Source organism: Misgurnus anguillicaudatus, chromosome 17, assembly GCF_027580225.2.
Source record: "Misgurnus anguillicaudatus chromosome 17, ASM2758022v2, whole genome shotgun sequence".
In the NCBI taxonomy this organism is placed as follows: Eukaryota; Metazoa; Chordata; class Actinopteri; order Cypriniformes; family Cobitidae; genus Misgurnus; species Misgurnus anguillicaudatus.
Genome location: NC_073353.2, coordinates 16,568,079 through 16,592,056, shown reverse-complemented (window position 1 = coordinate 16,592,056; position 23,978 = coordinate 16,568,079). Strand labels below are relative to the sequence as shown.

General features: G+C 36.7%; 1 protein-coding gene across 2 annotated transcripts in view; it reads right to left on the bottom strand.

Annotated features, from left to right (window-relative positions):
* The window catches only part of itgav (integrin, alpha V), a 31,797-nt gene that overhangs the window by 3,041 nt on the left and 4,778 nt on the right, over nucleotides 1-23,978 (bottom strand). The window contains exons 3-29 of one of the 2 annotated variants that reach the window (XM_073855053.1): nucleotides 22,707-22,799; nucleotides 22,356-22,470; nucleotides 21,969-22,030; nucleotides 20,204-20,246; nucleotides 19,047-19,172; nucleotides 18,850-18,894; nucleotides 18,653-18,696; nucleotides 18,490-18,546; nucleotides 17,099-17,151; nucleotides 16,384-16,589; nucleotides 15,981-16,172; nucleotides 15,796-15,841; nucleotides 15,286-15,393; nucleotides 14,931-14,986; nucleotides 13,817-13,971; nucleotides 12,107-12,244; nucleotides 7,274-7,341; nucleotides 7,020-7,167; nucleotides 6,610-6,702; nucleotides 6,197-6,276; nucleotides 4,258-4,338; nucleotides 3,641-3,746; nucleotides 3,403-3,561; nucleotides 2,523-2,645; nucleotides 1,617-1,730; nucleotides 1,421-1,528; nucleotides 574-696 (exon numbers count right to left, since the gene is read on the bottom strand). In XM_073855053.1, coding sequence (XP_073711154.1) covers nucleotides 574-696; nucleotides 1,421-1,528; nucleotides 1,617-1,730; nucleotides 2,523-2,645; nucleotides 3,403-3,561; nucleotides 3,641-3,746; nucleotides 4,258-4,338; nucleotides 6,197-6,276; nucleotides 6,610-6,702; nucleotides 7,020-7,167; nucleotides 7,274-7,341; nucleotides 12,107-12,244; nucleotides 13,817-13,971; nucleotides 14,931-14,986; nucleotides 15,286-15,393; nucleotides 15,796-15,841; nucleotides 15,981-16,172; nucleotides 16,384-16,589; nucleotides 17,099-17,151; nucleotides 18,490-18,546; nucleotides 18,653-18,696; nucleotides 18,850-18,894; nucleotides 19,047-19,172; nucleotides 20,204-20,246; nucleotides 21,969-22,030; nucleotides 22,356-22,470; nucleotides 22,707-22,799 — 2,742 coding nt within the window. Of the gene's footprint in view, nucleotides 1-573; nucleotides 697-1,420; nucleotides 1,529-1,616; nucleotides 1,731-2,522; nucleotides 2,646-3,402; nucleotides 3,562-3,640; nucleotides 3,747-4,257; nucleotides 4,339-6,196; nucleotides 6,277-6,609; nucleotides 6,703-7,019; nucleotides 7,168-7,273; nucleotides 7,342-12,106; nucleotides 12,245-13,816; nucleotides 13,972-14,930; nucleotides 14,987-15,285; nucleotides 15,394-15,795; nucleotides 15,842-15,980; nucleotides 16,173-16,383; nucleotides 16,590-17,098; nucleotides 17,152-18,489; nucleotides 18,547-18,652; nucleotides 18,697-18,849; nucleotides 18,895-19,046; nucleotides 19,173-20,203; nucleotides 20,250-21,968; nucleotides 22,031-22,355; nucleotides 22,471-22,706; nucleotides 22,800-23,978 lie in introns of both variants that reach the window. The other variant, XM_073855051.1, reaches the window with a different exon arrangement.

Here is a 23,978-nt window from a genome sequence, read left to right as displayed (position 1 = left end):
GTTAATGTGGCATCACACTGATAAAGCCACGCCCATACCCAATGACTGACTGGTTTAATTCTACCCAAAAGCATTACTGTATTGACAGGAATCAGATTTTAAAATGAAAGCAGCAGCTGCTTTGCATTTAACCCTGGAGAACCCAAGAACCCTTCTCTTAGCATCAATTAACATTGGCCAAATTAGACCCGTGGGTTTTCCAGGATTAAAGGTGTACACATGAAAACAGCAATGTGTTTTCCAACCCAAACAGAGGCATTTTGGACATATAATAATAAATAATAAAATGATCTGTGGAGTATCTTGAGCTGTAACTCCACAGACACATTCCAGGCAGTAGGCACACCTAAGACTGATATTACATCCAGTAAAACTGTGGGGATAATTTGTGGCCTTTAATGTAATTACAGTGCTATTGACAATAGTTATGTTACATGTAATCATGTAACATGTATCGCTAGTGCTAAAAAAATGGGAGGAAACTTGTTGTGAGAAGGTGCTACTGTATTTAGTCGTTCTCTTGTCATGCTTTAAATCAACCTGAGAAACTAGTGAGATCACCTATTTGTTTACCTTATACATGACAAAGATGAGCAGAGCAAGTAGCAGAAGTCCAGCCATTACAGCCAGAGACACCACCCATCCAGGAACAGGCTGAATGAGCTCTGAATTCACCCAAATCACCTTCAGAGAGGCCTGGAGAGGACAGACACATTGTAATGACAATGATGTTGAACTCAGGGACCAGCTGCTGTCTAAGCAGTATACATATACACACAGTACTGTGCAAAAGTCTTAGGCCACCATGCCTACACTACTAGATTTGTTGTTTTTGCAATGTTATAATGATCATATATAATTGTTTCTCAGTCTCTTTAATAGAATACATCCAGAAAAAGAAAGGAAATGTGTATATAGTATTAAAAACGGTATTAAAATGTAAACTGATGTCTTTAGGCTAAACTCCCCTTTAACTTGAGCAATAGCAGGAAACTGCAGGATCTCTTAAACCCAAATTAATTTAAATCCTAATTTCTAATCGAATGACTTCAGGACTTCAGTCTTCTCAAAAAGCTCAAGATGTGTTTCGTGCCAAGAGAGGTCACACTAAATACTGTAATGTATGAAGACGACATTTAGTTCAAAAAATTTTTTTGTTATTCATTTTGTGTACATATTTCCTGTATTTTCTGTTTGTATCTTAATAAAAAGAGTGAAAAATAAATATGGATGATATTAAAACTGCGCTAAAACAACAAAGCTGGTTGTGGTGGCCTAAGACTTTTGCACAGTACTGTATATCTTAATGTTTCACACTGGTGTTAGAATATATCATCATATCACATTTAACACTGAGCCTAGATTAAAGGAAATTACTGTGTTTCTAAACATCTCTTTGTGATATTTTTTCAGTACTTACCGATGTCATGCTGGTTGGAAGCTCAGACTTTAAATTTTTATAAGGCATTTCTACCACGCTGAAGGAGGCGGATGATCGAACAGTGTATGACTTGTTTTGACTTTCAGCCTGAAAGAAAACATTTTGTTTTACTTGACTAGCAGTTGTGAAGCAAAAGCTGTATTTTACTGGATTTACAGTCAAATTATGTTTTTACCTTGAGGAATGTGCTGACAGCGAGTCTGGAGTAAATAAATAAAATGGCGCTCTGTCCTTTCTCCAGACGCCCAATCCAACACTTTATCTCCTGACACTCAGTAGTTCCACAATCCTGTGCAGATACACACAACCAATTAAACTTGCACATTAAAGCACACTGTTGTAAAGGACAGTTTACTGATGTTTACACATTGTCTAATGATGTTTTAATAATATATGTAAGACAACATCTCTCAATAAATTGTGTAGTATCATAATGCAATTATGAGTTTAGGAGCATTTTTAATCATTTATTTCAATCTTTGACATGACCTTACTCAGTCAAAATGAAAGACATCACAGTAATATTTTCACAGAATGTTCTTTACATCATTTAGGATGATTTTATGTAAAACACAGTAAATAAGAGACTTAAAGGTGCAGTGTGTAGATTTTAGCGGCATCTAGCAGTAAAATTGTGAATTGCAACCAACGGCCCAGTCCACCATTCACCGAAACATATAGAGAAGCTACGGTAGCTGCCAAAGAACAAACATGTTATTGTAATGTAGTAATAAAATGCGCTCCGTACAGACATTTGTCCGTTTAGGGCTACTGTACAAACATGGCAGCACAAAATGGCAACTTCCATGTAAGGGGACCCACGGTGTATGTACATAAAAATGGCTCATTCCAAGGTAATAAACACATAACAGTTCATTATGTAAGGTCTTTGATAATGTAGTTTATATAATATAATGTATATTATATTGCATTTCTGTCAAGAGATCCTTCTAAAAGTTACACACTGCACCTTTAAGCTGGGTTTTCACAGACTGGGTCACAATTTATTAGAAACACAATTCAATAGAAAGCACATAAAGTTGCTTTTTGGCTTGCAACTTTTTAAAAAGTGTGACTGTACCAGAATCTCTAAGTTTTCCACTCCTTGTTTATCCTCCAGGTCTCTGCGGTGCAGTCTGCGGTTCCTTCCCTCTGCCCTGTCCTCTCTGCCAGAAGTCTCATTTTTGTCAACCAATCTGGGATTCTAGATAAATGCAAAATCATATTTTACATGAGATCCTTACATTTTCACAGGAAACATATTAAAACAACATTCTAGTTGTTATTAAAGCAACACTAAAGAGTTTTTGCTCTTTGCTCCCCCTACAGGTTGGAAGCGGAATTGTCCATTACCACTGTCGTAAATAATTTATCCTAATGCAGCAGTTTTTGTAGTTTTCACTTGAACTACAGGACCGTGCCCCAACGGTTGGAAACTTCTTTAGTGCGGTCTTGGCCGATTGAGGGCTGCAAAGCGAATGTGAAAGTGCTGTTCACCCTGTTTCTAGTGGATGAACGACTGAAACTTTTTTGGAAACGTTATTTTAAGGTAAAAAAAAACTCTTTAGTGTTGCTTTAAGTTTTCATAAATTGTGAAAAAGTTAAATGTTTGACCGGTGTATTAACCAACCAAAGGCAAAGCAGAGACATTTACTGAAGTGTGTTCGATTTTCAAACAGGAAGGCAAAGTTAGAAGAACCCTTGTTTAAGTGTGCAATGGATGACTAACACCATTCAAAATGCATCAGGATAGGCTTGAAGGGCGTACACGCTAGTGTTTGTGGTCTGCCCTAAATATTTGTTAAAACCAGACATAAACAAGGTCTTAGACAAATGAGATTGTCTGTGGGTGGGGCTACATATTGCAATAAGAGACCAAGTGATTAATAAATGTCCTGTCGTTAGCTGCTTGGTTATGACACAGCTACAAGCTTTTAAAACCTTTAGAGCAAGATACATACGGTTACATTCAAAGGGTTGATCTCTCTGTTTGAGCTGCAATTCATGTTTCCATCCACTTCTAATTTGGTGATGTAAAGCAGAGATCCATTGTTGAACCTGTAGGGCCACTGCACATCCAAAATGGCCTTACTGAAGGTACTGGGTCCTCTGTTTCGCAACTAAAACAAATCATATTTGAATACAAATCACAAGTGATAAAGACAATGTCCAAAATAATGATCTTCACTATGCGCCTACCTCATAAATGTGCTGAACTAGAGGTCCAATGTCGTCCTCTAGAACAGGATTTTGTTTTGGTTGCCAGTTAGCTATGGGTAGGAAGACCTGCTCCGGTGCAGACACCCTACAGGGGTACAGAGGAGATAAATAAACTATAAGGATTAAAAAGAGCTCTCAGATGTAAAGGGGGTGTCGGTTATATTACTGCTATAAATAATATTCTTCACCTCTTTAGTCTTTATGAAATCAAAACTGACTGTATTTACTCTTTTAATGGACAATACTGGTCCTATTATGCAGAGTTTATCAGTGCATGTCATTGTTTTATCATAATGTAACTTGTTGCACCTTACAAATCACTTTCCTATCTAACATTACAAGGCCCTAATATACAACAAGGCCATCTTAACTAAAACCATCTGGCTCAGTTCTGGTATGTTACGCCTCTTTTACAATTCCTATACATACAAGTCCTTCCCTACATTTTTAATTGAATATGCACTAAAATATGACACGATACTAAAGAATTATAGATTGTACACAGCATTTCTTGTTAGTTTTAAAGTTAAGATAATTGAAAAGTCCATAAATACATGCGATATGAATAATTGAAAGCAAAATATTAATAATCATACCCCCTTAGTTCCACTTTGGCCAGCACAGCGAGCTCTGTCACCACAGACACCAGATTACTGGTTTTATTGAACTGGTTTGAGCTGAAAGCAAAATGCAATGATTAATTTCCACACTGAGCTGAAGGTGGCGATGTTGCTCCAAAAACTAGTAAGCATTTCTTCAATTTTGACACACAATTCTCTACACAACCAGATGGATCACTCTTTAGACTGGTTTCCCAGACAGGGCTTTGGGTAAATCTAGGACTAGGCTTAGTTATATTAGGACATTTAAGTAGTTTCTACAAACACACCTTAAAAAAAAAAAAACAATACTGGTGTGCATCTTGAGACAAAACAAAGCGCTGATATAAGGTAAAGGATAAGTTTGTTTTTTTACCCTTAAAGCCCTGTTTTCAGATTGTTTATGATGAAATAGAATGTTTTTGACTGAAATTTCGACATATGATGCTGGCCCGAGAATTTTCGGGTGTTTCTTGTGTCACCTCCTAACTCTACAATAGGTTTATAGGTGCAATGGAACAATCCTTCCTAAAATGCATTAAACTTTCGTTTACAAAGACGTGAAACTCACCGAGTGGTCAGGGGTGTTCACTGATATGCTCACACAAAAATCCCTGCAAAATACGCATTCCAACAGGTTTTATTGTAGTTTAGCCCAACTCCATTGACTTGTATTAGATGTGCTGTGAGGTACGGTATTACTCCGTGCCGGGAACCTTGTTTGTATTCTTGCAATTGGCAAAGGTGGATTAGCGCCTCCAACTGGGCTGGAGTGTCTATTATTCAAGCTCTCAACAGGAGAATATACGGGTGTGAGGCGTTTTGAAAAATAGGTCCACAAGTTTACAACGAATGCTAAAACAGCTGTTGGAAAGCATCTTTTGCAGCGATTTTTGTGTGAGCATATCAATGAACACCCCTGACCACTCGGTGAGTTTCACATCTTTGTAAACGAAAGTTTAATGCATTTTAGGAAGGATTGTTCCAGTGCACCTATTCAGCCATTGTAGAGGTGGGAAGTGAAACAACAAACACCCGAATATTCTCTGGGCAGCCGCATATGTCGAAATTCAGTCAAAAACGTTCTATTTTATCATAAACAATCTGAAAACAGGACTTTAAGTGTAAAATACCGAACTTGTCCTTTAAGATATGTTAGTGCAAGATGTTTTAAAATTAAGGCAGCTCAAAAATGCATTTTAGTCTGGGACTAGAATAAAACCTGTCCAGGAAACAACCCCTTTATATTTTAAAACTCATCATATAATTTAGTTGATGATGGACATAGATATGAGGGTGTGAAGAAGATATGTGGAAAGTAACGCAAACAGAATGTCGTCAAATAGAGACAACCACAACAGTTTACTATAATTACAGTGCTAAAAACAACTGCTGGCAGTCAGCAGGGAACTGTGGGATTAAAAACTAACACTGTCTGAAGTTTTTACTGAATTAAATAAAAAGATGACAAAAACAGGAAATGGTTTTATCTGTTAAGAACTTATTAGTGGCTCTACTTTTAAAGGGACACTTCACCCATTTGCATTAAGCTTTGTATAGTTAGAACCCCAGTCATGTTTTTGAATGCTTGTGCATCATTTCCTCAGTTGTCACTGAGACAGGAGAAATACAGATTTCAGTGTTGCACTTCCTTCTTTCAATGATGTAAAAATCATCATTTTGCATCATTGAAAGCAGGAAGTCTAATATCTTTGTTGAGGGAGTGAGACTACAAACACCCCTTTGCTCGTTCAAATAGGCACCAAATTCAAATGTATGTTACATTTCGACAACAAATATGATGCACTTTCAATAAAGATTAATGTTTCTATGGGTGAAATGCTCCTTTAAGCCTTCCTTTTGTCCGAAACATTTATTTAACTCCAAAGCAATACTGCGGTCTGAATTTTGTAAATACAAGCAGTGAGCTTAATACCTTTGTATCTGCAAGTCAAACTTGACTTGGGTGTCCTGTTCAGACAGCTGATGCACGCTGAAGCGTAATCCTGCTGCAATCTACAGGATAACATCATTTAAAAAAAAAAACTTTGTTACTATATAATGAACAAAAGTAACTTTCTGTAAAAACATATGTGACCCTGTCTGTTAAATCTAGGCTTTAATCATCTAATAATGAGATTAGGAGCATCAAAGTTTGATGTCTATTATTGGTTTCACATTAATTCAATCTTTGACTTGGCCTTACTCAGTAAATTATAAAGATATCAAGGTTATATTTTCACACAATGTTCTTTATGTAGGATGGTTTATGTTGAAAATATATGGGTTTTCATAGACCGACTGGGTCACAAATGTGCAGATATTTGAGCTGGGAAAGATGATGGTCACCTTGGTGCCTCCTTTCATTGGGTTTCCAAGATCACACACCACCAGTCTGGTCTGATTTTCATTTTTGAAGGCACAGGAAAGCCTGGATAATGTCTAAGATACATAAATGACATCTCAAATCAATAAAAAAATCACTTTAATGGCTATATAAAACGCAAACCGAATGTTTAAATCTTCAGCATTAGTGGCCTCATAACACTTTTTTTGTACAATAGTTTAAATGAAACAAAAACTACATTAATGCATGTACAATGAGTTCTAATGAGTTTTATAACCTAACATCTTCATTACAGGAGTCAAAATGGTCTTTAACAGCACAGATGATTTTTTTTTTTTAAACTGGAATATTAACATATTAACATAACCCTTTAAATAAACCTTTATGGTTACCTGGGCCATGCAGTGCTTACCTCACTGTTCCGTACGACCCCAATGAAATCTGCCTGAGATGGTAAAGTGATAATAAGGTCAGCTTCATACGCCCCTTCCCCTTCATTTTCTGCTGTCACCTCTAGGGTCAGTGGGTTATCATCACCTATGTAGATCTGTTTCTGGTTACTGGAGCACAAAACAGCATCACAAACAAACACACACACGTTAATCCCCTGCTCCACACCGCAGACAATTCGATGGAATCCAGAGCTTAGATGAACCAATGACTCACCTCACAACAGTCAGTTTCAAGTCTGGTTTGCAAATATTGTCTTCACCGCAGTCCAGGAGTATGTGGGCCTGAAAAATCATAGTGAATTATGGGGTATTTAATTTAGCTTCTATTTTTATCCGACACTGATGTTGAACATTTAAAAACAATTTGAGAACTAAGGATGTAAATGTACATTTTTGTTTATATCAGGTTTTTACTTTAGAGTGACTGCTTTATCATATTGCAATTCCTAGTTGTTCTTATTTTTTTTTATTTTTTTTAAACATTCACATTCCTATACATTTGATAATGAACAACCTGGTGAATAAAAAAGTATTTGATATAGATCATTTAATTTACTAATATTTCAATAATTGACATGATTCTTTCAGTCAATGAGGCAAGACTATTTAAAAATGTCCTTATATTTTCACATTTTCTATAACCTTGGGATAATTAAAAAAATATATATTCTTGACACTGATAAAAGCCATGTCTTATTAAAGATACAATGATTTTTAATACAGTATGGCACTGGTAACAGTGTATAAAAACAGAGTTTCCCACACTGCGAAAGGTAGTCTATATAAGACTGTGTGATGCAGGGCATTGCAATGTTTGGTAAAGGAGGAGGTTTTTCTGTGAAAAAGCAGAGAAGTTTAGTTTTTCCTTTAGCTCAACTGGTACAGCCTGGCACAAAAATTTACACCTTAAATACTTCTGTTGATAAAAGCCTCTGCCTAATGCATAAAAGTTATGCTCCAGTCAATATACCGTATTTTTCGGTCTATAAGCTGAGTTTCTTTTCATAACTTGGCTGGTACTGCGTCTTATAGTCAGGTGCGCCTTGTAAGTCAGTATGAATTCATTTTGACATTTATGAGGCAAGAGACAACATTACCGTCTAGCCACGAGAGTCCGCAATATACCGCTTCTGTATTTATGTAATTCAATCGATTCTGTAATGTGGAATGACGAGTATGCGAACTTCACACTAGTTGGCTTGTTCGGTTAATTTAGCCTATTCAACCTTCCAGGTAAGTTCTGTATGCTGTGGTTTATCGTTTAAATAACTGATAATATTACTTTAACGTACAGACATCTATTCAGCCTGCTGTTCTGTCTGCTATTGTCAGATTAAATGTCTGTTCTTCGGCTTGGATTTTGTGAAATAACTGTCTAAATAAACGCGACGTATAGTCCACTGTGACTTATATATGTTATTTCATCTTAATGACGCATTTTTTAATGATGAGGCTTATACTCCGGTGCGGCTTATAGTCCGGAAAGTACGGTAGAGGTCTGCGCGGGACACAATTTTCAGTCCCGCTCCCGCCCGCACCCGCAATGTTCAGTCCCACTCCCGCCCGCTCCCGCAAAGATTTTTTATTTTTAGTCCCGCTCCCGCCCGCATCTGTGATATTTTGTCCTGCTCCCGCCCGCAAATGCCCGCAGGCAGGATATGGATGGATGTTTACTTTCTGTCTCAGGAAAGGTCTTAAAAAAACGTGTGTGCACATATAATTCCTTACCAATACATGGTAACAGGCCCAGATGGCTAATCGGACAAGGAGAATTCCTGATGGGCCGGTCTGTTTTTTGGCAACGAGGCCGGTTGTTGTCATGCTGGTTGAAGGTTGCTGTCATAGGCTGCCTGCAGTCACAGCAGCCCAACCACTTTATGCCCAAATTGATTGTGTCCTGAAGAATTTTTGCATTCGAGTCCATTAACTTAACATCTAAAATAAATGGAAAACGCAGGACGCACTGAATTTCTTCTTTTCAAACGTTCGCCTGTAAATACGAGTTTTGTTTCAGACGCGTCTATATTTGAGTGCGCTTGCCGCGCATCAAGATTTAAAATAAACGTGGCAACTTGATGCAAACGGTCTCTAAAAAGAAAAGGATATACAAATCGTTATTTTTTAAGTCATAGATGTAACAATGAATCGTCTGTGAATAGTCATAAATCGTCTATTGCAAGAGTATCAAAAATCTATTTGATGCAAAACTCATCAGTTTATTGGAAAATAAAGTAAGTTTCATATATGATGTTAAGTAAAAAAAAATCCACTATATTAATTCTTTTTGGACACAAAGTATGCGTATCTTATGACGTTATTTATATACATGAATAACATGATATAATTACTAATAAAAGAATTAAAAAGATTTGATAAAGCTTTGATCAATCTTGCTTATGTATTATAGGGGTTTGCAAACTTTTTCAACCCAACAGGTAATCTCAAGACCCACCATTAAAAAAACAAACACATTTATTTCCTTTTTAGTAGTTTTTGAATAAGTTTAATTGAATAATATTTTAAAAAGTTCTGAATTTAAATATAAATTTCATAGTGTGGCCAATTAAAATACACTTGGCGAATAGAGCAATAAAATACAGCGTCTTTTAAAAATAAGCTGCTGTCAGAGCAAGTGTAATTGCAGCATTTACACGCTCCTCTGCTCTGATCTCTTTTTCCAAATTGTTCTTTAAAGTCAGAATGTAAAAATAACATGGACACTTAACTTACGTTCTTACAAAGATGTGTTGGATTTAGGGATATGCAGGTGAGGATTTTTTTCACCTTCTGAATGTATTAAACACACCGCATATTTTAAACGAAAATATATTTGGCAAAGACGTTTAAAATCCTACCCAGTAGGCTACATTTGATATGTAAGCAATAAGGTACGAGAGGCTGTGCTGTATCGTGAATAAGTAACGGCTGAAGGGCGTTGTTAGGCACGACGCGAAGCGGAGTGCCTGCAACCCCTTCAGCCGTTACTTATTCACGATACAGCACTTGCCTCGAGTACCTTATTGCTTTTATAAAACGGTTACCACACAATATTAAAGTAAAAAAAAATATTAGTGCAACTTTCATGAAGTTAAATTAATAAAAGCATTCCTTCCGCTAGAAAAAATAGTCCCTGACTGCGAAAAACAACATGAAAGTTCAAATAAAAACAACAAACTGTTCTCAGACTTTGTCTCATTATATGTTTATGTGTTGCTAAGGGTGTTGCTAAGGGCGCAGTGATATTAAATAGAACCGTTGTGTGAAGCGGTCATAGCAGTGTTTTATTGCGAATAAAGCACACCTATTGACCAATCAGAATCAAGGATTGGAACTAACCGTTTTATAATTATCGTTAGATTATTAAATATTTCCATTTCTTAATAAAATAAATTTGTTAAATGTTTGTTCATTATTATTCATTATATATATATCAGGGGCGGAGTGGGACCAAAAAATCTACCGGGAAATTTCGTATACCACCGGCCCTCCGTGGTAAAAAAAAAAAAAAAGGTCTTGTATTTGTAGTAAAACGGTAATACAAATCGCAATCAATCTGCAAAAAAAAAAAATTCATAATAATAATAAAATAATAAAATAATGGATAATTTCCCTAAATGAGTAACTTTACACAATGATACCTGTTTAAAAGACGGAGATGCGCACCTGTCAATCAGCTATTACATAACAGAGCAAGGCTAGAGATGAACGTGCTCATAAACGGGAGTAATATGGAATACTTTCTTTACATCTTTGAAAAACTGTAAGAATATTTCTTTAAATATCATTTTTGTCATATAAAGTTTTGAGAGGTAATAATGTTTTTTTTCCACTGTGATTGCTCATTTATTTTAACGTGTTTACCTCGCGGCATTTACCTCAGAGTTTATTTCAGTTATTTTGCTGTTTTTCCGGTAATAATAATACAATTTACATGCCAATCCTACTTCCTTGTCTTTTATTAATTTCATTATGCTGTTATATTATGTTATGTGGATATTTATTGCCATATAAGACGTTAATTGCCGTTACTCTCGACTAATATTCAAATCATATGCGGAATAATGTGTGCATCTTTGAATAACTGTAAGAATACAGTTAATCCTTAAAAATAATTTTTGTCAAAGTTTTGAGAAATAATAATGTTGTGAGGATATATATTGCCCTATTGCAGTTGAATACTCTCGTTTATAATATGAATTATATTCACATCAAGCCGCCAGACGGGGTTGCTATAACTCGCAATGTATAACTATTATCAGAGCGACCCTTGCAGCCTCAAAATCAGCACCAATAAAATAGTAGGCTTACAATGACAAACTCACTTATATTAAACAGTTTGTTTTATTAATAAAACGAATTCGACGGATGCTATCTGCGTTACAACGAATAAATGAAAGACATAATTTTCCATTACGAAGGCTTAGTATTTTTTTTTTTATTTTTTTGTTAAAACAGAACAACAATAAATTAGTAAAATGACTTGCTTATTAAACAGAACGTTTAACAAAAACTAATAGACAGAAAACATTTACCCATCTTTAAACATAAATAAATCTAAAGTTTTGTAATATTAACTAAAATTAAATTTGCGGGAGTGCCGCGTATCATCCCTCCCGCCCGCACCCGCAAGTGCATCTCTATCATCCCGCCCGCTCCCGCAATGACCATTCAAAATTTGTCCCGCGCCGCACTGTTTTGCATCGGGACCCGCGGGTCCCGCGGGACTCCCGCGGGAGTGCAGACCTCTACGGTAATAAGATGCTTTTCTAATTATCTTTGATCATTTTTTTATGTACCTGTAATTACCACAAAGCTGAACAAATACATGTAATGTTTCTTTCCTATTTCATGTGTGTTTTTTTCATCTCTAACACATTGCATTATTATGTGTGCTGTAAAGGGAGTGTTTTAAGATTGTGTGCATTGAAATATTATTGCTAGAATTTTTCTTTGGGATCTTGCACAAGAGACAAAGCTTTGAAATAAAAAGAAATACACCCACATACACATGCACACCTTTAAACAGTATTTTGGGAAACGGCTGTACCTGTTTGGTGACGTTTGTAGGAGTAGACTGGTCAATAATGGGCAACAGGCCGGTTTTATCTGCTGCTGTTTTGTAATCCAAGCTGTACTCCATAAAGACGGCAATGGGTGTGATCTTATCCCTGAATTCTGAGTCATCCTGTAAAAGACAGAGAGAGCCAAAAGAGGAGAGAGAGAGAGAAACAAGGACTTTATGTCAAATGAGCTCAGGGCTGGGAAATTTCACAGCAAATCCTTCTTTAGTCCTGTAACACATTGTTCTTTTAGAAAACAAAATAATGCCATGTCTCAGTGCCAAACATCTGGGCTATCTGCCAACACGGCTTAAAAACACAGTGCAAACGTGCGTTTCATGACATTAAAGCATTCACACTTCTTTAACTGGCCAAATACAGCAGAATCAAACAAAATTTGAGAATGGCTACTATATTTCACAAAGCAATAGTGCCATAAACAATCTGTGATTGGCCGGACCTTAGCTAAAGTTCAGCTTAAAGGAAAACACCACCATTTTTCAATATTTTACTATGTTCTTACCTCAACTTAGACAAAGTAATACATACCTATCTTTATTCAATGGGTGCACTTCATCTTTGCACAGCGCGCTGTAAATGTGTTAGCATTTAGCCTAGCCCCATTCATTCCTTAGGATCCAAACAGGGATAAATTTAGAAGCCACCAAACACTTTCATGTTTTCCCTATTTAAAGACAGTTACATGTATAGTTACACAAGCAAATATGGTGGCACAAAATAAAACGTGGCAATTTTTTAAGCGGATAAAAAATTAGTACTATATTGTATGGCGGAAGAGCACTTAGTTTGCAGCACTTTGACCTCGGCATGCAGTAACATCATCCATCACTCCTGACTACTCCCTGTCTCGCTCGACTTTCGTCAATATTACTGCGCCCGAGGTCGAAGTGCTGCAAACCCAGTGCTCCTCCGCCACACAATATAGTTCTTATTTTTATCTGTTTAAAAATCGCCACATTTTATTTTGTGCCACCATACTTACTCGTTTAACTACTCATGTACTATAACTAACATGAAAGTGTTTGGTGGCTTCTAAACTCATCCTTGTTTAAATCCTAAGGAATGAATGGGGCTAGGCTAAATGCTAACACATTCACGACACACTGTACAAAGATTAAGTGTACGCATTGAAAAAAGATAGGTATGTATTAATTTGTCTAAGATGAGGTAAGAACATAGTAAAATATTAAAAAGTTTTTTCTTTAAAGGTGCATTATGTAACTCTCAAGGAAAACAATATAATATAAATAACTATATTATCAGTGGTGTATAAAGACTTTACATAATGAACTCTTTTTTTATTACCTAAGAATGTACCATTTCTATCTACATAGGCCGCAGGTCGCCTTACATGGAAGTCGCCATCATGTTTCTACAGTAGCCCTTAAAGATCAAACCGTATAGAGCGCATTTTGTAACTCCGTTGTCTGAAACGATGACACGTTTGTCCTGCGGCTACCGCAGCTTCTCTATGCGTTTCGAAAGGGAGGGGTGAGCTGTGGACTGAGCCGTTGGTTGCAATTCACAGTCCCACCGCTAGATGCCGCTAAAATCTACACACTAGCGGATCACAGCTTCGATTCACAGAAAATATGTACTGTATCTTGAAGTCACAGAAAATCATGCAAAAATTGTCTGGCCAATGTATAAATGTAAACATAAATTAATGCTCTCACTATTAAGTATGCCTGTAGCTCCTCACAGCTCATTCCCTCGTTGTTGGAGACAGTCATATTTTTTGAATAGTGAGACTTCTGGTTGTGTAGGAACAGCACGCGTTTGATGGCTCCCTTGTGTTTGAGGCGGTCCAGGGTCAGGTCTAACTGAAAGTCTGTAAAGGAAAGGTTTCTCCCGGTCAGTGAGCTAATTTTCCCATTTAAAAATAATCAAATTAGTGAAAGCACAAGTAAACAGAAAAGTACAATTATTGCTGTCACAGTTACGTTATAGTTATGTGATCTAACACCAGTTATTTTAGATGACCACAATTATTGCACAAATTCAAAAAACAACCAACACTTTTGTTTTGCACTTACTATTATGTTCAAATGACATCGTTCTCGTTCGAGTCAAATCAGCTTTGTATTTAATTGTTGATATTGTATTAAATTTAATCGAAGTAATAGCGTCATCATATAAAATTTTTTTTACTTTGGGTGCTGTTATGATCACTTTTTAAGTTTTTGTTATTTACAAATATGTCACATTTATTTTTATATATTCTACTTTAAATAAAGTAATATTTAAAGGTGTTAAGTATTTTAATCTTATACACCAATGACGATAAATAATGAATTAAAACAAAATGCATAATATGGTTGATTTAACAATTGTTACCTTTGAAATACAACCAGTGACGCATACTAGCCATGTACTTTTCAATTTGTAAGTATTTGATCAGATTGAGACATACATCCGCATCCTAAGCTTTGCGAAACGGTAGCTATTAGCCTAACTAGACCATAGAGGAACTTCAAAGCAGTGATCTAGCAAGTGTATGGTCTGTGGGTCTGGTAGCCATTACACCTCAAACTGTGAGATCTCTGTGAAGACTTAGCGAATGCCGGACGCTGTTTTTTAACGGCTTTGCGTCGTTTGTCCGGCTCCAAACACACTGAGGGCCAACACGTCAAGCTCTGGTTTCCCCTACAGCGATACTCATAACACACACCCCGCAACAGCAGGGCTCCATTTACAGCCTTGAGTGCTCCTTCCACAATAATAGGATCTTTGCCACAAATATAATACATTTCACAATTTGCCCATTTATATATAAAAGTGGATACTTACTAAGAGAGGATGGTGCTCCTTTGCCACTTGCCTTCAAACAGTATTTCACAGTGAAGCTAAGAGAAAAAATGTGATAACTTGTGTAAATGAATATTACTGTCAATACACAACATTATTGACAACAAAAACCAAATGCATTCTCACTTTAAGAAAATACATAAACTGTGAATTGATATTTAAAGGACAGCAGAGCTGGATAATATTTCAAGCACTTACATTTTCAATAGTTTTGCTGATGATCAAAGTTATGCAAACTTTTTTCATAAACTACTTTTTTTAATATAACTGGTCAGTGGCTGCAACAGCAATGGTTTGGTTAAACCTGACTGATAAACTATTAACAAGTGTCACTCACCAGGACACTTTGTTGGTTGATCCCGGCAGAGTACAGCTCTTGTCCTCAGGGTTCAGGATCTGTGGGCTAATATCCAGTGTGCTGTTCACACTGATGACTGGACGAGCCCTAGAGGCACAAAAAAGCAGACATTACCCCTCTGTGATTTTCGACAGGATGAGGAACAGATGATAGTAAAATCTCACAGACAGGGTAATAGAATTTAGAGTAATTTCTAAACTTTTAAACCAGATGCTTCTGTTTCTCCCCTAATGTGCAAATGCAAATCAATCATCTAAAATCAACCAATGCCTGGTGGTCACATATATAGGCAAGCAGGAGATGTTCCAGCATGTTTTTATTTCTTTTTAATACAGCTTATAACTGCTTTCACTACCTGCACATACAGCAAATTGAATCCTGCTGAATTAAATTAAAGAACTTTTAATGGCTCATCCGGCCTTGACCATAAAAGTCTATCAAATGCATGTGTGGCTTCAAAGCAAGACGGGGGGCATAGGCATACTATACCTGTACAGAACAGCTCTGTCAGCCCCAAACACGCCAACAATCAGGTCTAAAAGACGAAAGAACGAGAAAGAAGCAGAGAATGAGAAAGAAAAAGACACAGAGGCAGCTGAAGACACTTTGAATTGATGTGACAGAATCGGAGAAACAGCAGAGGACATGTATGTAAAACACGGTTGAACTCTAACCAGGGTATCCGTTTTGATCTACATCAGTGCCTCCATGCATGGCATAACCAAAGCTTGAAGGCATGGAATTCGACACCCACGTCCCTTCTAGAATTTGAGAGGCCACAGGACTGGGCCCTGTGGGACGCCCGTTATGGATGTAAACCAGGCCACGGTGGAACGGCCCTCCATATGGAGCAGCAATGGCCACATCTAAAAAGAACAGTGGGATGAAATATAAACAATCCAAGTCATGGTGATTTAGAAATAGCATGAGAAGTATTGTAAACATTTCAGTGGCTTATGAGTCATCATTACTGCTCTACGCCTTGTGTCGGAAGTCAGTGTAAGACCATATTGCCTTCCAGTTATATTTGTTACGCAGGCAGACAAATACATAAAGTGAGATGAGTCAAAATAGTACCATTATATCCGTCCATGTTGAGGTCTCCCAGGCCACAGATAGAGCTTCCATATCGGGCATAGATCTCAGAGCCAGTAAGTTTAATGGCACCGCTGAAAGTGAAGCCACCTTTGCCTAGGTAAACATATACCTGACCCACCTCCCTTAGTTTTCCATCTGAACCACGGTCCATGAACAAAGGAGCCCCTACCAATAAATCCATCTTCCTGTGGGAGATAAGTAATGTGTTATTTTTGTTGACTAGTTAGCTTAAACAGCCTAACCAGCAAGCTTTCTTTCATCAACAAATGCTAGAAATTTACACTGGTCTAAACTGATCTGCAGTTGAATGTACTCGTTTCTAAACTGATTGTAAAAAACACAATAATACTGATCAAACTTGTCAGCTCATGATAAAGAGGAGCCTTTCTCAACACAAAAATGGTCAACAAGTTCAGGCAGCATACAACTTGTGGCGAAAATTTAGAGAACCTTATCTTCGCTGTTACGCAACACCCAGCCTCATTTTTCAATTTTTTGAAATGCTGCCAGAGAGACCTCTCAAAACCATGCAATGCATATATTTAGGCTTTGATTACTGGTCACGAATGAAAAATGAACTTCCTGAAATAAACTTTGTTTGCATCAGGAACAAGATAGCAAAACGTCTGTGCAGCAACCATTAATCTCCATTTAGTAAATATAATATGTAACAGAAGAGTGCAGTGTTACTTACCTATCATTATTAATGTCAACGGCTGCTACAGAATGACCAAAGTAAGCAGCCATCTTAATGGAAAGAGAAAGAGATTTTAGATATGACTAGACTAGCTTGTGCTTTCTTAGTCACATTCCTAATGTGTAAATCAATCGTATAAACAATTCATTATTTTACATCTATAAAACAAATTATTAATTTTTAGCTTTATATCGCATTTTACACTGTGCATTGTTGCAAAGCAGCTTTACAGTGAGTAAACAAACCCAACCATATATATGTATCATGTATAATATGCACTATATACAGTGCCGATCAAAAGTCATAAGATTCAAATATTTTCAGCTATAAGAAATCATTTTGGTGAAGTCTTAATGTAACATCCTTGTGATTTTCACAATCCCATCATAAAAGTGTTTTAGAGAGATTTTTAAAGAAGCAGGCTGTTATAAATGTAATACTATGACTCTACTGGAACCAACCAACGTCATGTGAGCATCTTACTGATGGCTTCTTAAATATACCGACTGAGGTTTGGTATAAAAAGACAAGCGGATAAATTTAACTGAATGTGGTTGCCATATGCTAGTCGTGATCCAAATGTGCACCAGTTAAAACCTGAATCGACTGTCATGTTTTAAAGCTAGTTCTTACTTCTTCAGTAAACATCAATAGAGCCAATAGAGATATAATGGCTGATATCTAAAATCTATATTTTATTGGCTTGTGACTCGCTCCTCCCGCAGTTCGTAACTCCTCCTTCAAAAAATGTCCGTACGTTATCGGAAAGAATCTGTAAAGCTGATCTGTCTTTTATAAATCTGGGAAAACTAAAGACTCTTCGGAGATATGAAGGATGTAATACTACTCTATAGGTACTCAAGATTAACATCAGATATCCAGAAACAGCGTGTTATGGGAGCTTTTTCAAGGTTCAAAATCAGTAGAAAACTTATAGTCAAAAACAATATCTATAGAAAATGAATGTTCAACTTTTTTCTTTCTTTAATTGTTTGATTGACATTGAGACAAAAGCTTTAAGATCTACTGTAATGCAAGGATCTAATAAAAAGTTACACATCAGATATGAGAGATGTATCTTAATGTTAGAGTAACAAATAACATGAGAGTTGTTTCTTTTTTTTGCTATGTCACACCATATGACACAATTATGGTTATTTTTTCAGTTACCCCTATACCAAGCTCCAGATGCTGCAATGGATTTAGGACATAAACTTTATGCTTGTAAACAAATGTTGAACAGAACTGGGCCATGACCACAAGCATCATTACACCGTATAGCATGGGCAGATCATGTGACCTGTGGGCTGCCCACAGACATCCCAACTCATGTGTGCTATTATTAGCTAAGGTCTAAGGATTTAACTGAAGAGTTGTGTAATGCCTACCTGTGTGCCTGTGAAATTATATATAGACTCCATGTTCTTCCCGTTGAAAATGTTGACCTAACAAGACAAAGCCAGACATGGATTGGATTCATGCTGGCAGTTTCCAGCAGGACTGTAATGATTTACATCTTCACATCATGACCAAAAATAGCCTTAAACTCACATAGCCGAGAGCCTTCTCGCCTCTAGGAACTCCTGTGACGTAATCTAGAAAGGCAGAAAGAATTAGAAATGAGATGGAAACAACAATGCCTTCACTAAGCAGTGAATCCATCTATCCATCCATCGTATCTATCAATCTAGAGTATCCATCCATCTACTGCCAAAATCTGCAAAAACGATTGAAGATACAAATCTTACCGTCTTCACCATCCTCATTAAAATCCCCAACAGTCACAGAGTAACCTAAGACATAATGACAATAATAACCTGTAGCATTGTACTGTTGTATGAATGTTGTATAAGGAATAAAACAGTGTAGTGGACACATTCTGTTTACTGTAAAACATAATTGCATCTTTCAGGAGGCCTCATAATCAAAACAAAAATAGACTCACCCAAATAACTATCATCATACTGAGCCGCGGCTGACTTAGTTGATAACTGTTTACTGTATGGAGTGATGAGTGAATCCTTATTGTATCTGCTGATGACCTCACTGATGTCATCTGAGATCAGCTGGCCTGAAAAGGAGAAAACAGTATATGCACAAATATCAGTAACCTTCTCCATGTCAAATACACAAAGATGACCTCAGAACGATACAGACGTCTTCTTAATTCTCTATTTTTACATCACCAAATTCATTGCCAGTTTATATTTCAACCGGTAGAGCACTTTGATCCCAGGGACACTGCATTTGATAAAAAGTGTCAAATGCAGACATATGCACACATATGAAAGAGTTTTGGACATTTTGTTCTTAAATTTCAAATGATCACATCTCTCTAAACATGTTAAGACACATTGGCTGTACATGATGCATGTTTCATTCTCTTAGTATCAATGCTAGGGAGTATTGCTCAGTAAAAACATAATGCTACTATTTTTCAGTGTAGCATTTCCAGTAACAAGCAATTTACTTATGTAAAAAAATATGTGATGACAAAACTTTCAGCCATGGTTAATTTAACAGATTAAAACTATTATACAAAGCAAATTTGTCATCACACACCCTTAAAACATAGTTAGCCAGGAGTAAAACCATTGCTTGTTCAACACTAGAGTTTCTATCTATATCACCATCACAAGCTGGCATTACCATTTCTGAAAGTGTTTTACCCTCACAGCAGGGTGTGTAATCATTATTACCCTCAAGAAAAAGGGACTCAGCAGAAAAACAAAACACAGTAAAAAGAAACAGCTATTAAACATGCTTATAAAATAAACTGTTTAAAACGGGCACTGCAGGTCATGAAATCAAGAAAAATGTGTAATGAATGAAAGGCTTTTTCTAGGCACAGTTTCTTAAATGACCGCACCCTACATGAAGTCATAACATAACTGCCAGTCAGTAAACAATTATTTCAACAGCACAGGGTATAATTTCAAAACATAGATCAGAAAGACAAAGACAGAAGATTTTTAATTTAAAGAGTCATTGCCGATGCTAATGTGGTTAAACTCTGCGTCACACACATTGTCCTTCATTGTTTGCCATAATGCTTCTCAATGTTGTTGAATCCATAGAGGACAATAAAATAAAATGGTTTACCTTGCCAGTAAAAACTTCCTGGTCCTCCAAGAACAACCCGATTCTTCTGGAGAAGACAAGAAAACATGTTTTAGAAATCTGTATATATCTATCTGTATCTTTCCATCTATGCATCTGTATCTATCTATCTATGCATCTGTATCTATCTATCTATGCATCTGTATCTATCTATCTATCTATCTATCTATCTATCTATCTATCTATCTATCTATCTATCTATCTATCTATCTATCTATTCACCTACCTATTTACCTGTCTGTATGTCTGTCTATCCATCCATCAATTCATCTGTCTATCTATCTGTCTGTCTGTCTATCTGTCTGTCTATCCGTCTTTCTGTCTGTCTGTCCGTCTGTCTATCCGTATGTCTGTCTATCTATCTTCACCTACCTATTTACCTGTCTGTATGTCTGTCTATCTATCTATCAATTCATCCATCAATTTATGCATCTATCTATCTATCCATCCATCCATCCATCCATCCATCCATCCATCCATCCATCCATCTCTATTCACCTACCTATTTACCTGTCTGTATGTCTGTCTATCCATCCATCAATTCATCTGTCTATCTATCTGTCTGTCTATCTGTCTGTCTATCCGTATGTATGTCTGTCTGTCTGTCTGTCTGTCTTCACCTACCTATTTACCTGTCTGTATGTCTGTCTATCAATCCATCAATTCATCCATCAATTCATGCATCTATCTATCCATCAATTCATCCATCAATTCATGCATCTATCTATCCATCAATTCATCCATCAATTCATGCATCTATCTATCCATCCATGCATCCATCCATCCATGCATCCATCCATCCATGCATCCATCCATCCATCTCTATTCACCTACCTATTTATCTGTCTGTCTGTCTGTCTGTCTGTCTGTCTATCTATCTATCTATCTATCTATCTATCTATCTATCTATCTATCAATCAATTCATTCGTCTGTCTGTCTGTCTGTCTTCACCTACCTATTTACCTGTCTGTATGTCTGTCTATCCATCCATCAATTCATCCATCAATTCATGCATCTATCTTTCCATCCATCCATCCATCCATCCATCCATCCATCCACCTACCTATTTATCTGTCTGTCTGTCTGTCTGTCTGTCTGTATGTCTGTCTGTCTGTCTGTATGTCTATCTATCTATCTATCTATCAATTCATTCATTCGTCTGTCTGTCTGTCTGTCTGTCTGTCTGTCTGTCTGTCTGTCTGTCTGTCTGTCTGTCCGTCTATCATATTTGAAAAATTAACTTAAATTTCAGGATATTGTAGTTTTTGGTTTGCCTCCATTATGACAACATCCATTCCAGCTGGCATGGACTCGACAAGTTTGTGCAAAACCTAATGATCCATTTATCCTAGCAACAAGAATTCATTCAAGCTAAATATGACTTGTAAAAAAGCCCCAAATCACAAATTTGCTCATTTTATAAGTGATTTAGATAAGATGAAGAATCTTAAAAATGTATTTTTAAGGTGGACTCCTTCATATATTTCTGACCCAGTCTGTGAAAACCCAGCTCTTTATGTGACTTACTGTTTACTACATAAAATCATCTTATGCAATGTAAATAACATTCTGTGAAAATAACCTTAATATCTATAATTTATACTGAGTAAGGTCATGTCAAAGATTGAAATCAAAATGTTTTCCTCCTATTAATCTCATAATTAGATTATAAGACTTCAGTCTGGATTGAACAGACAGGGTTACATATTTATACAAAGTGAACAATTTTATTCAATGAACAAATACCTTCACAAAGTCTGCACTAAAACCGGCTTGACAAAACCCTTGTCCCTCTGGTGTGTTTGAGTCTGACAGACAAAAATATTAAAAGTCATTCACATGTTCAAGATAAGCAAAAATAGCTTTAAAGAAATCTGAATGGGAAAGATAATAGAAACAGGAAGGCCACATTCAGACAGAGGAACTGTCACCACCATATGACGTCTGGCACATCGCCTGCTATTAACTCAGACGTGTCTTAAAATCATGTTTGCTTAAGACAAAGACAGACAGAAAGAAAATGACTATTGCATCCCATAAATCACAGCTAAGACATTTCTGAAAGTGGATATTGACCCAATAAGGGCATGAGCAAGCCTGAGAGGAAAAAAAATCATGTAATCGTGTACATACCGGAGCGACAGGGTGAATACTCCACAATGCTGTTGCCCTTCTTCAGGAAACATGTCCCAACAGGCTCTCTCTCTGATAATCCACGGGTACTCCACTGATAGAGAGGAGCACATGCCTAAAATATGAGAGACATACATGTTACACTGCTTCTTACATTTCAGATGCAAACATAAACTTTTTTTGCTGTATATATGTTATTGGGGAAGCATTGTTTATCTGACTTGGAAACATCAATTAAAATGGGGTGAAAACAAAAAAACCCACAAATCAAATTGTGTATGTTTATAAATTCATAGCTGACAGGCGTTATATAGTTATATACAGATGCGCTTTCTGCATATTAAGACTGACCAGTATATGATCCCCAGAGGAACGCACTGTCGCTCCAAACCATTGATTCGATTTAAACTCCATTTGTTGTCCATTGGAACTTTTCTTGTTATCTGTGATAGAAGAAATAGAGGAAAAGGGAGGAGTAGAGGAAGAGAGATGAATGGAGGAGACGGAAATGACATTCATCAAACTGTCATCATGACCTTTCACGCCTATACTCGTCACACTCTGCTCTGCTTCATCACTAAAACCACATATGAAATAATCATGAATCAAAAAGTCCATGATTTAAACTCTTATATGCTAATATGCTAATAGGCATCACATCTTCTCCAAAGCCAAACCATCTGAATTTCAATCCAAGGTCAAATACAACAGCTGAGTCTATTCAATGAACTTTTAGACTAATAAAACAAGTGATAGAGTTGCTTGTTTAAAGACAAGGGTTAGTTAGTTGTAAACTCTTATTTCCGTATAGTTACATAGAATCTCTGGAGTGCTGATCAATTTGTGTTTCGGCCTAAGTTGACCATGACTTGAATGTTCCAGCTTAGAAAAATTTACATTTGTGAATAAAGGCCGAAACATGCTACATTTTACGTGTATGTGAGGGTTTGCGTACAATATAATAATAATCGTTATCAGAAGACTGTGTGCGTAGCCGCGTACTGTACACATACCGCCAGATTTTTGAAACTCTGAGTATATTGTACGCTTAGGTCGCGCATGCGTGTACATGAGTAAGTAGTTTCTCCAAACATCTGCATACACATCGTACAAGTCAAATAAACTGTGCTTTGCAAGGCTGTGCATTCGAATGTGTGCATATGCGTAAAAAACTGACTGTACTCCAGGCTTAAAGGGACAGTAAGTAGGATTTTCCCCCATCTAGTGGTGAAATTGTATTTTGCATTCAAATGAATAGTGCTCTCTAGCGCCTCGCTTTTCCAAATGCGTGCTGCAACTACGGTAAACATTATGTACTCACTGATCTCCTTGTCCGTTTTAGCTGGTTCACGTGTTCTGAATGAAAACGCGTTGTGGAAACGCGTTGCGATGAGCTGGTGCTTTTTGTCCGTCTTTGCTATTATAGTTTTTCAATATGGCGTAACGACACGGAAGCCTCTTTGGACTTACCCGTTAGATGTAAATTAAAAAAAGAAATTCAAGCTTACAAAGAAAAGTCAGATCATTGGCAGAGATCATTTGACACCAATGAGGACAAATTTATGAATAAAGACATTGATTTTGACTAATAAAATACTTAAAAATTGTCCGTTTAAGGTTACA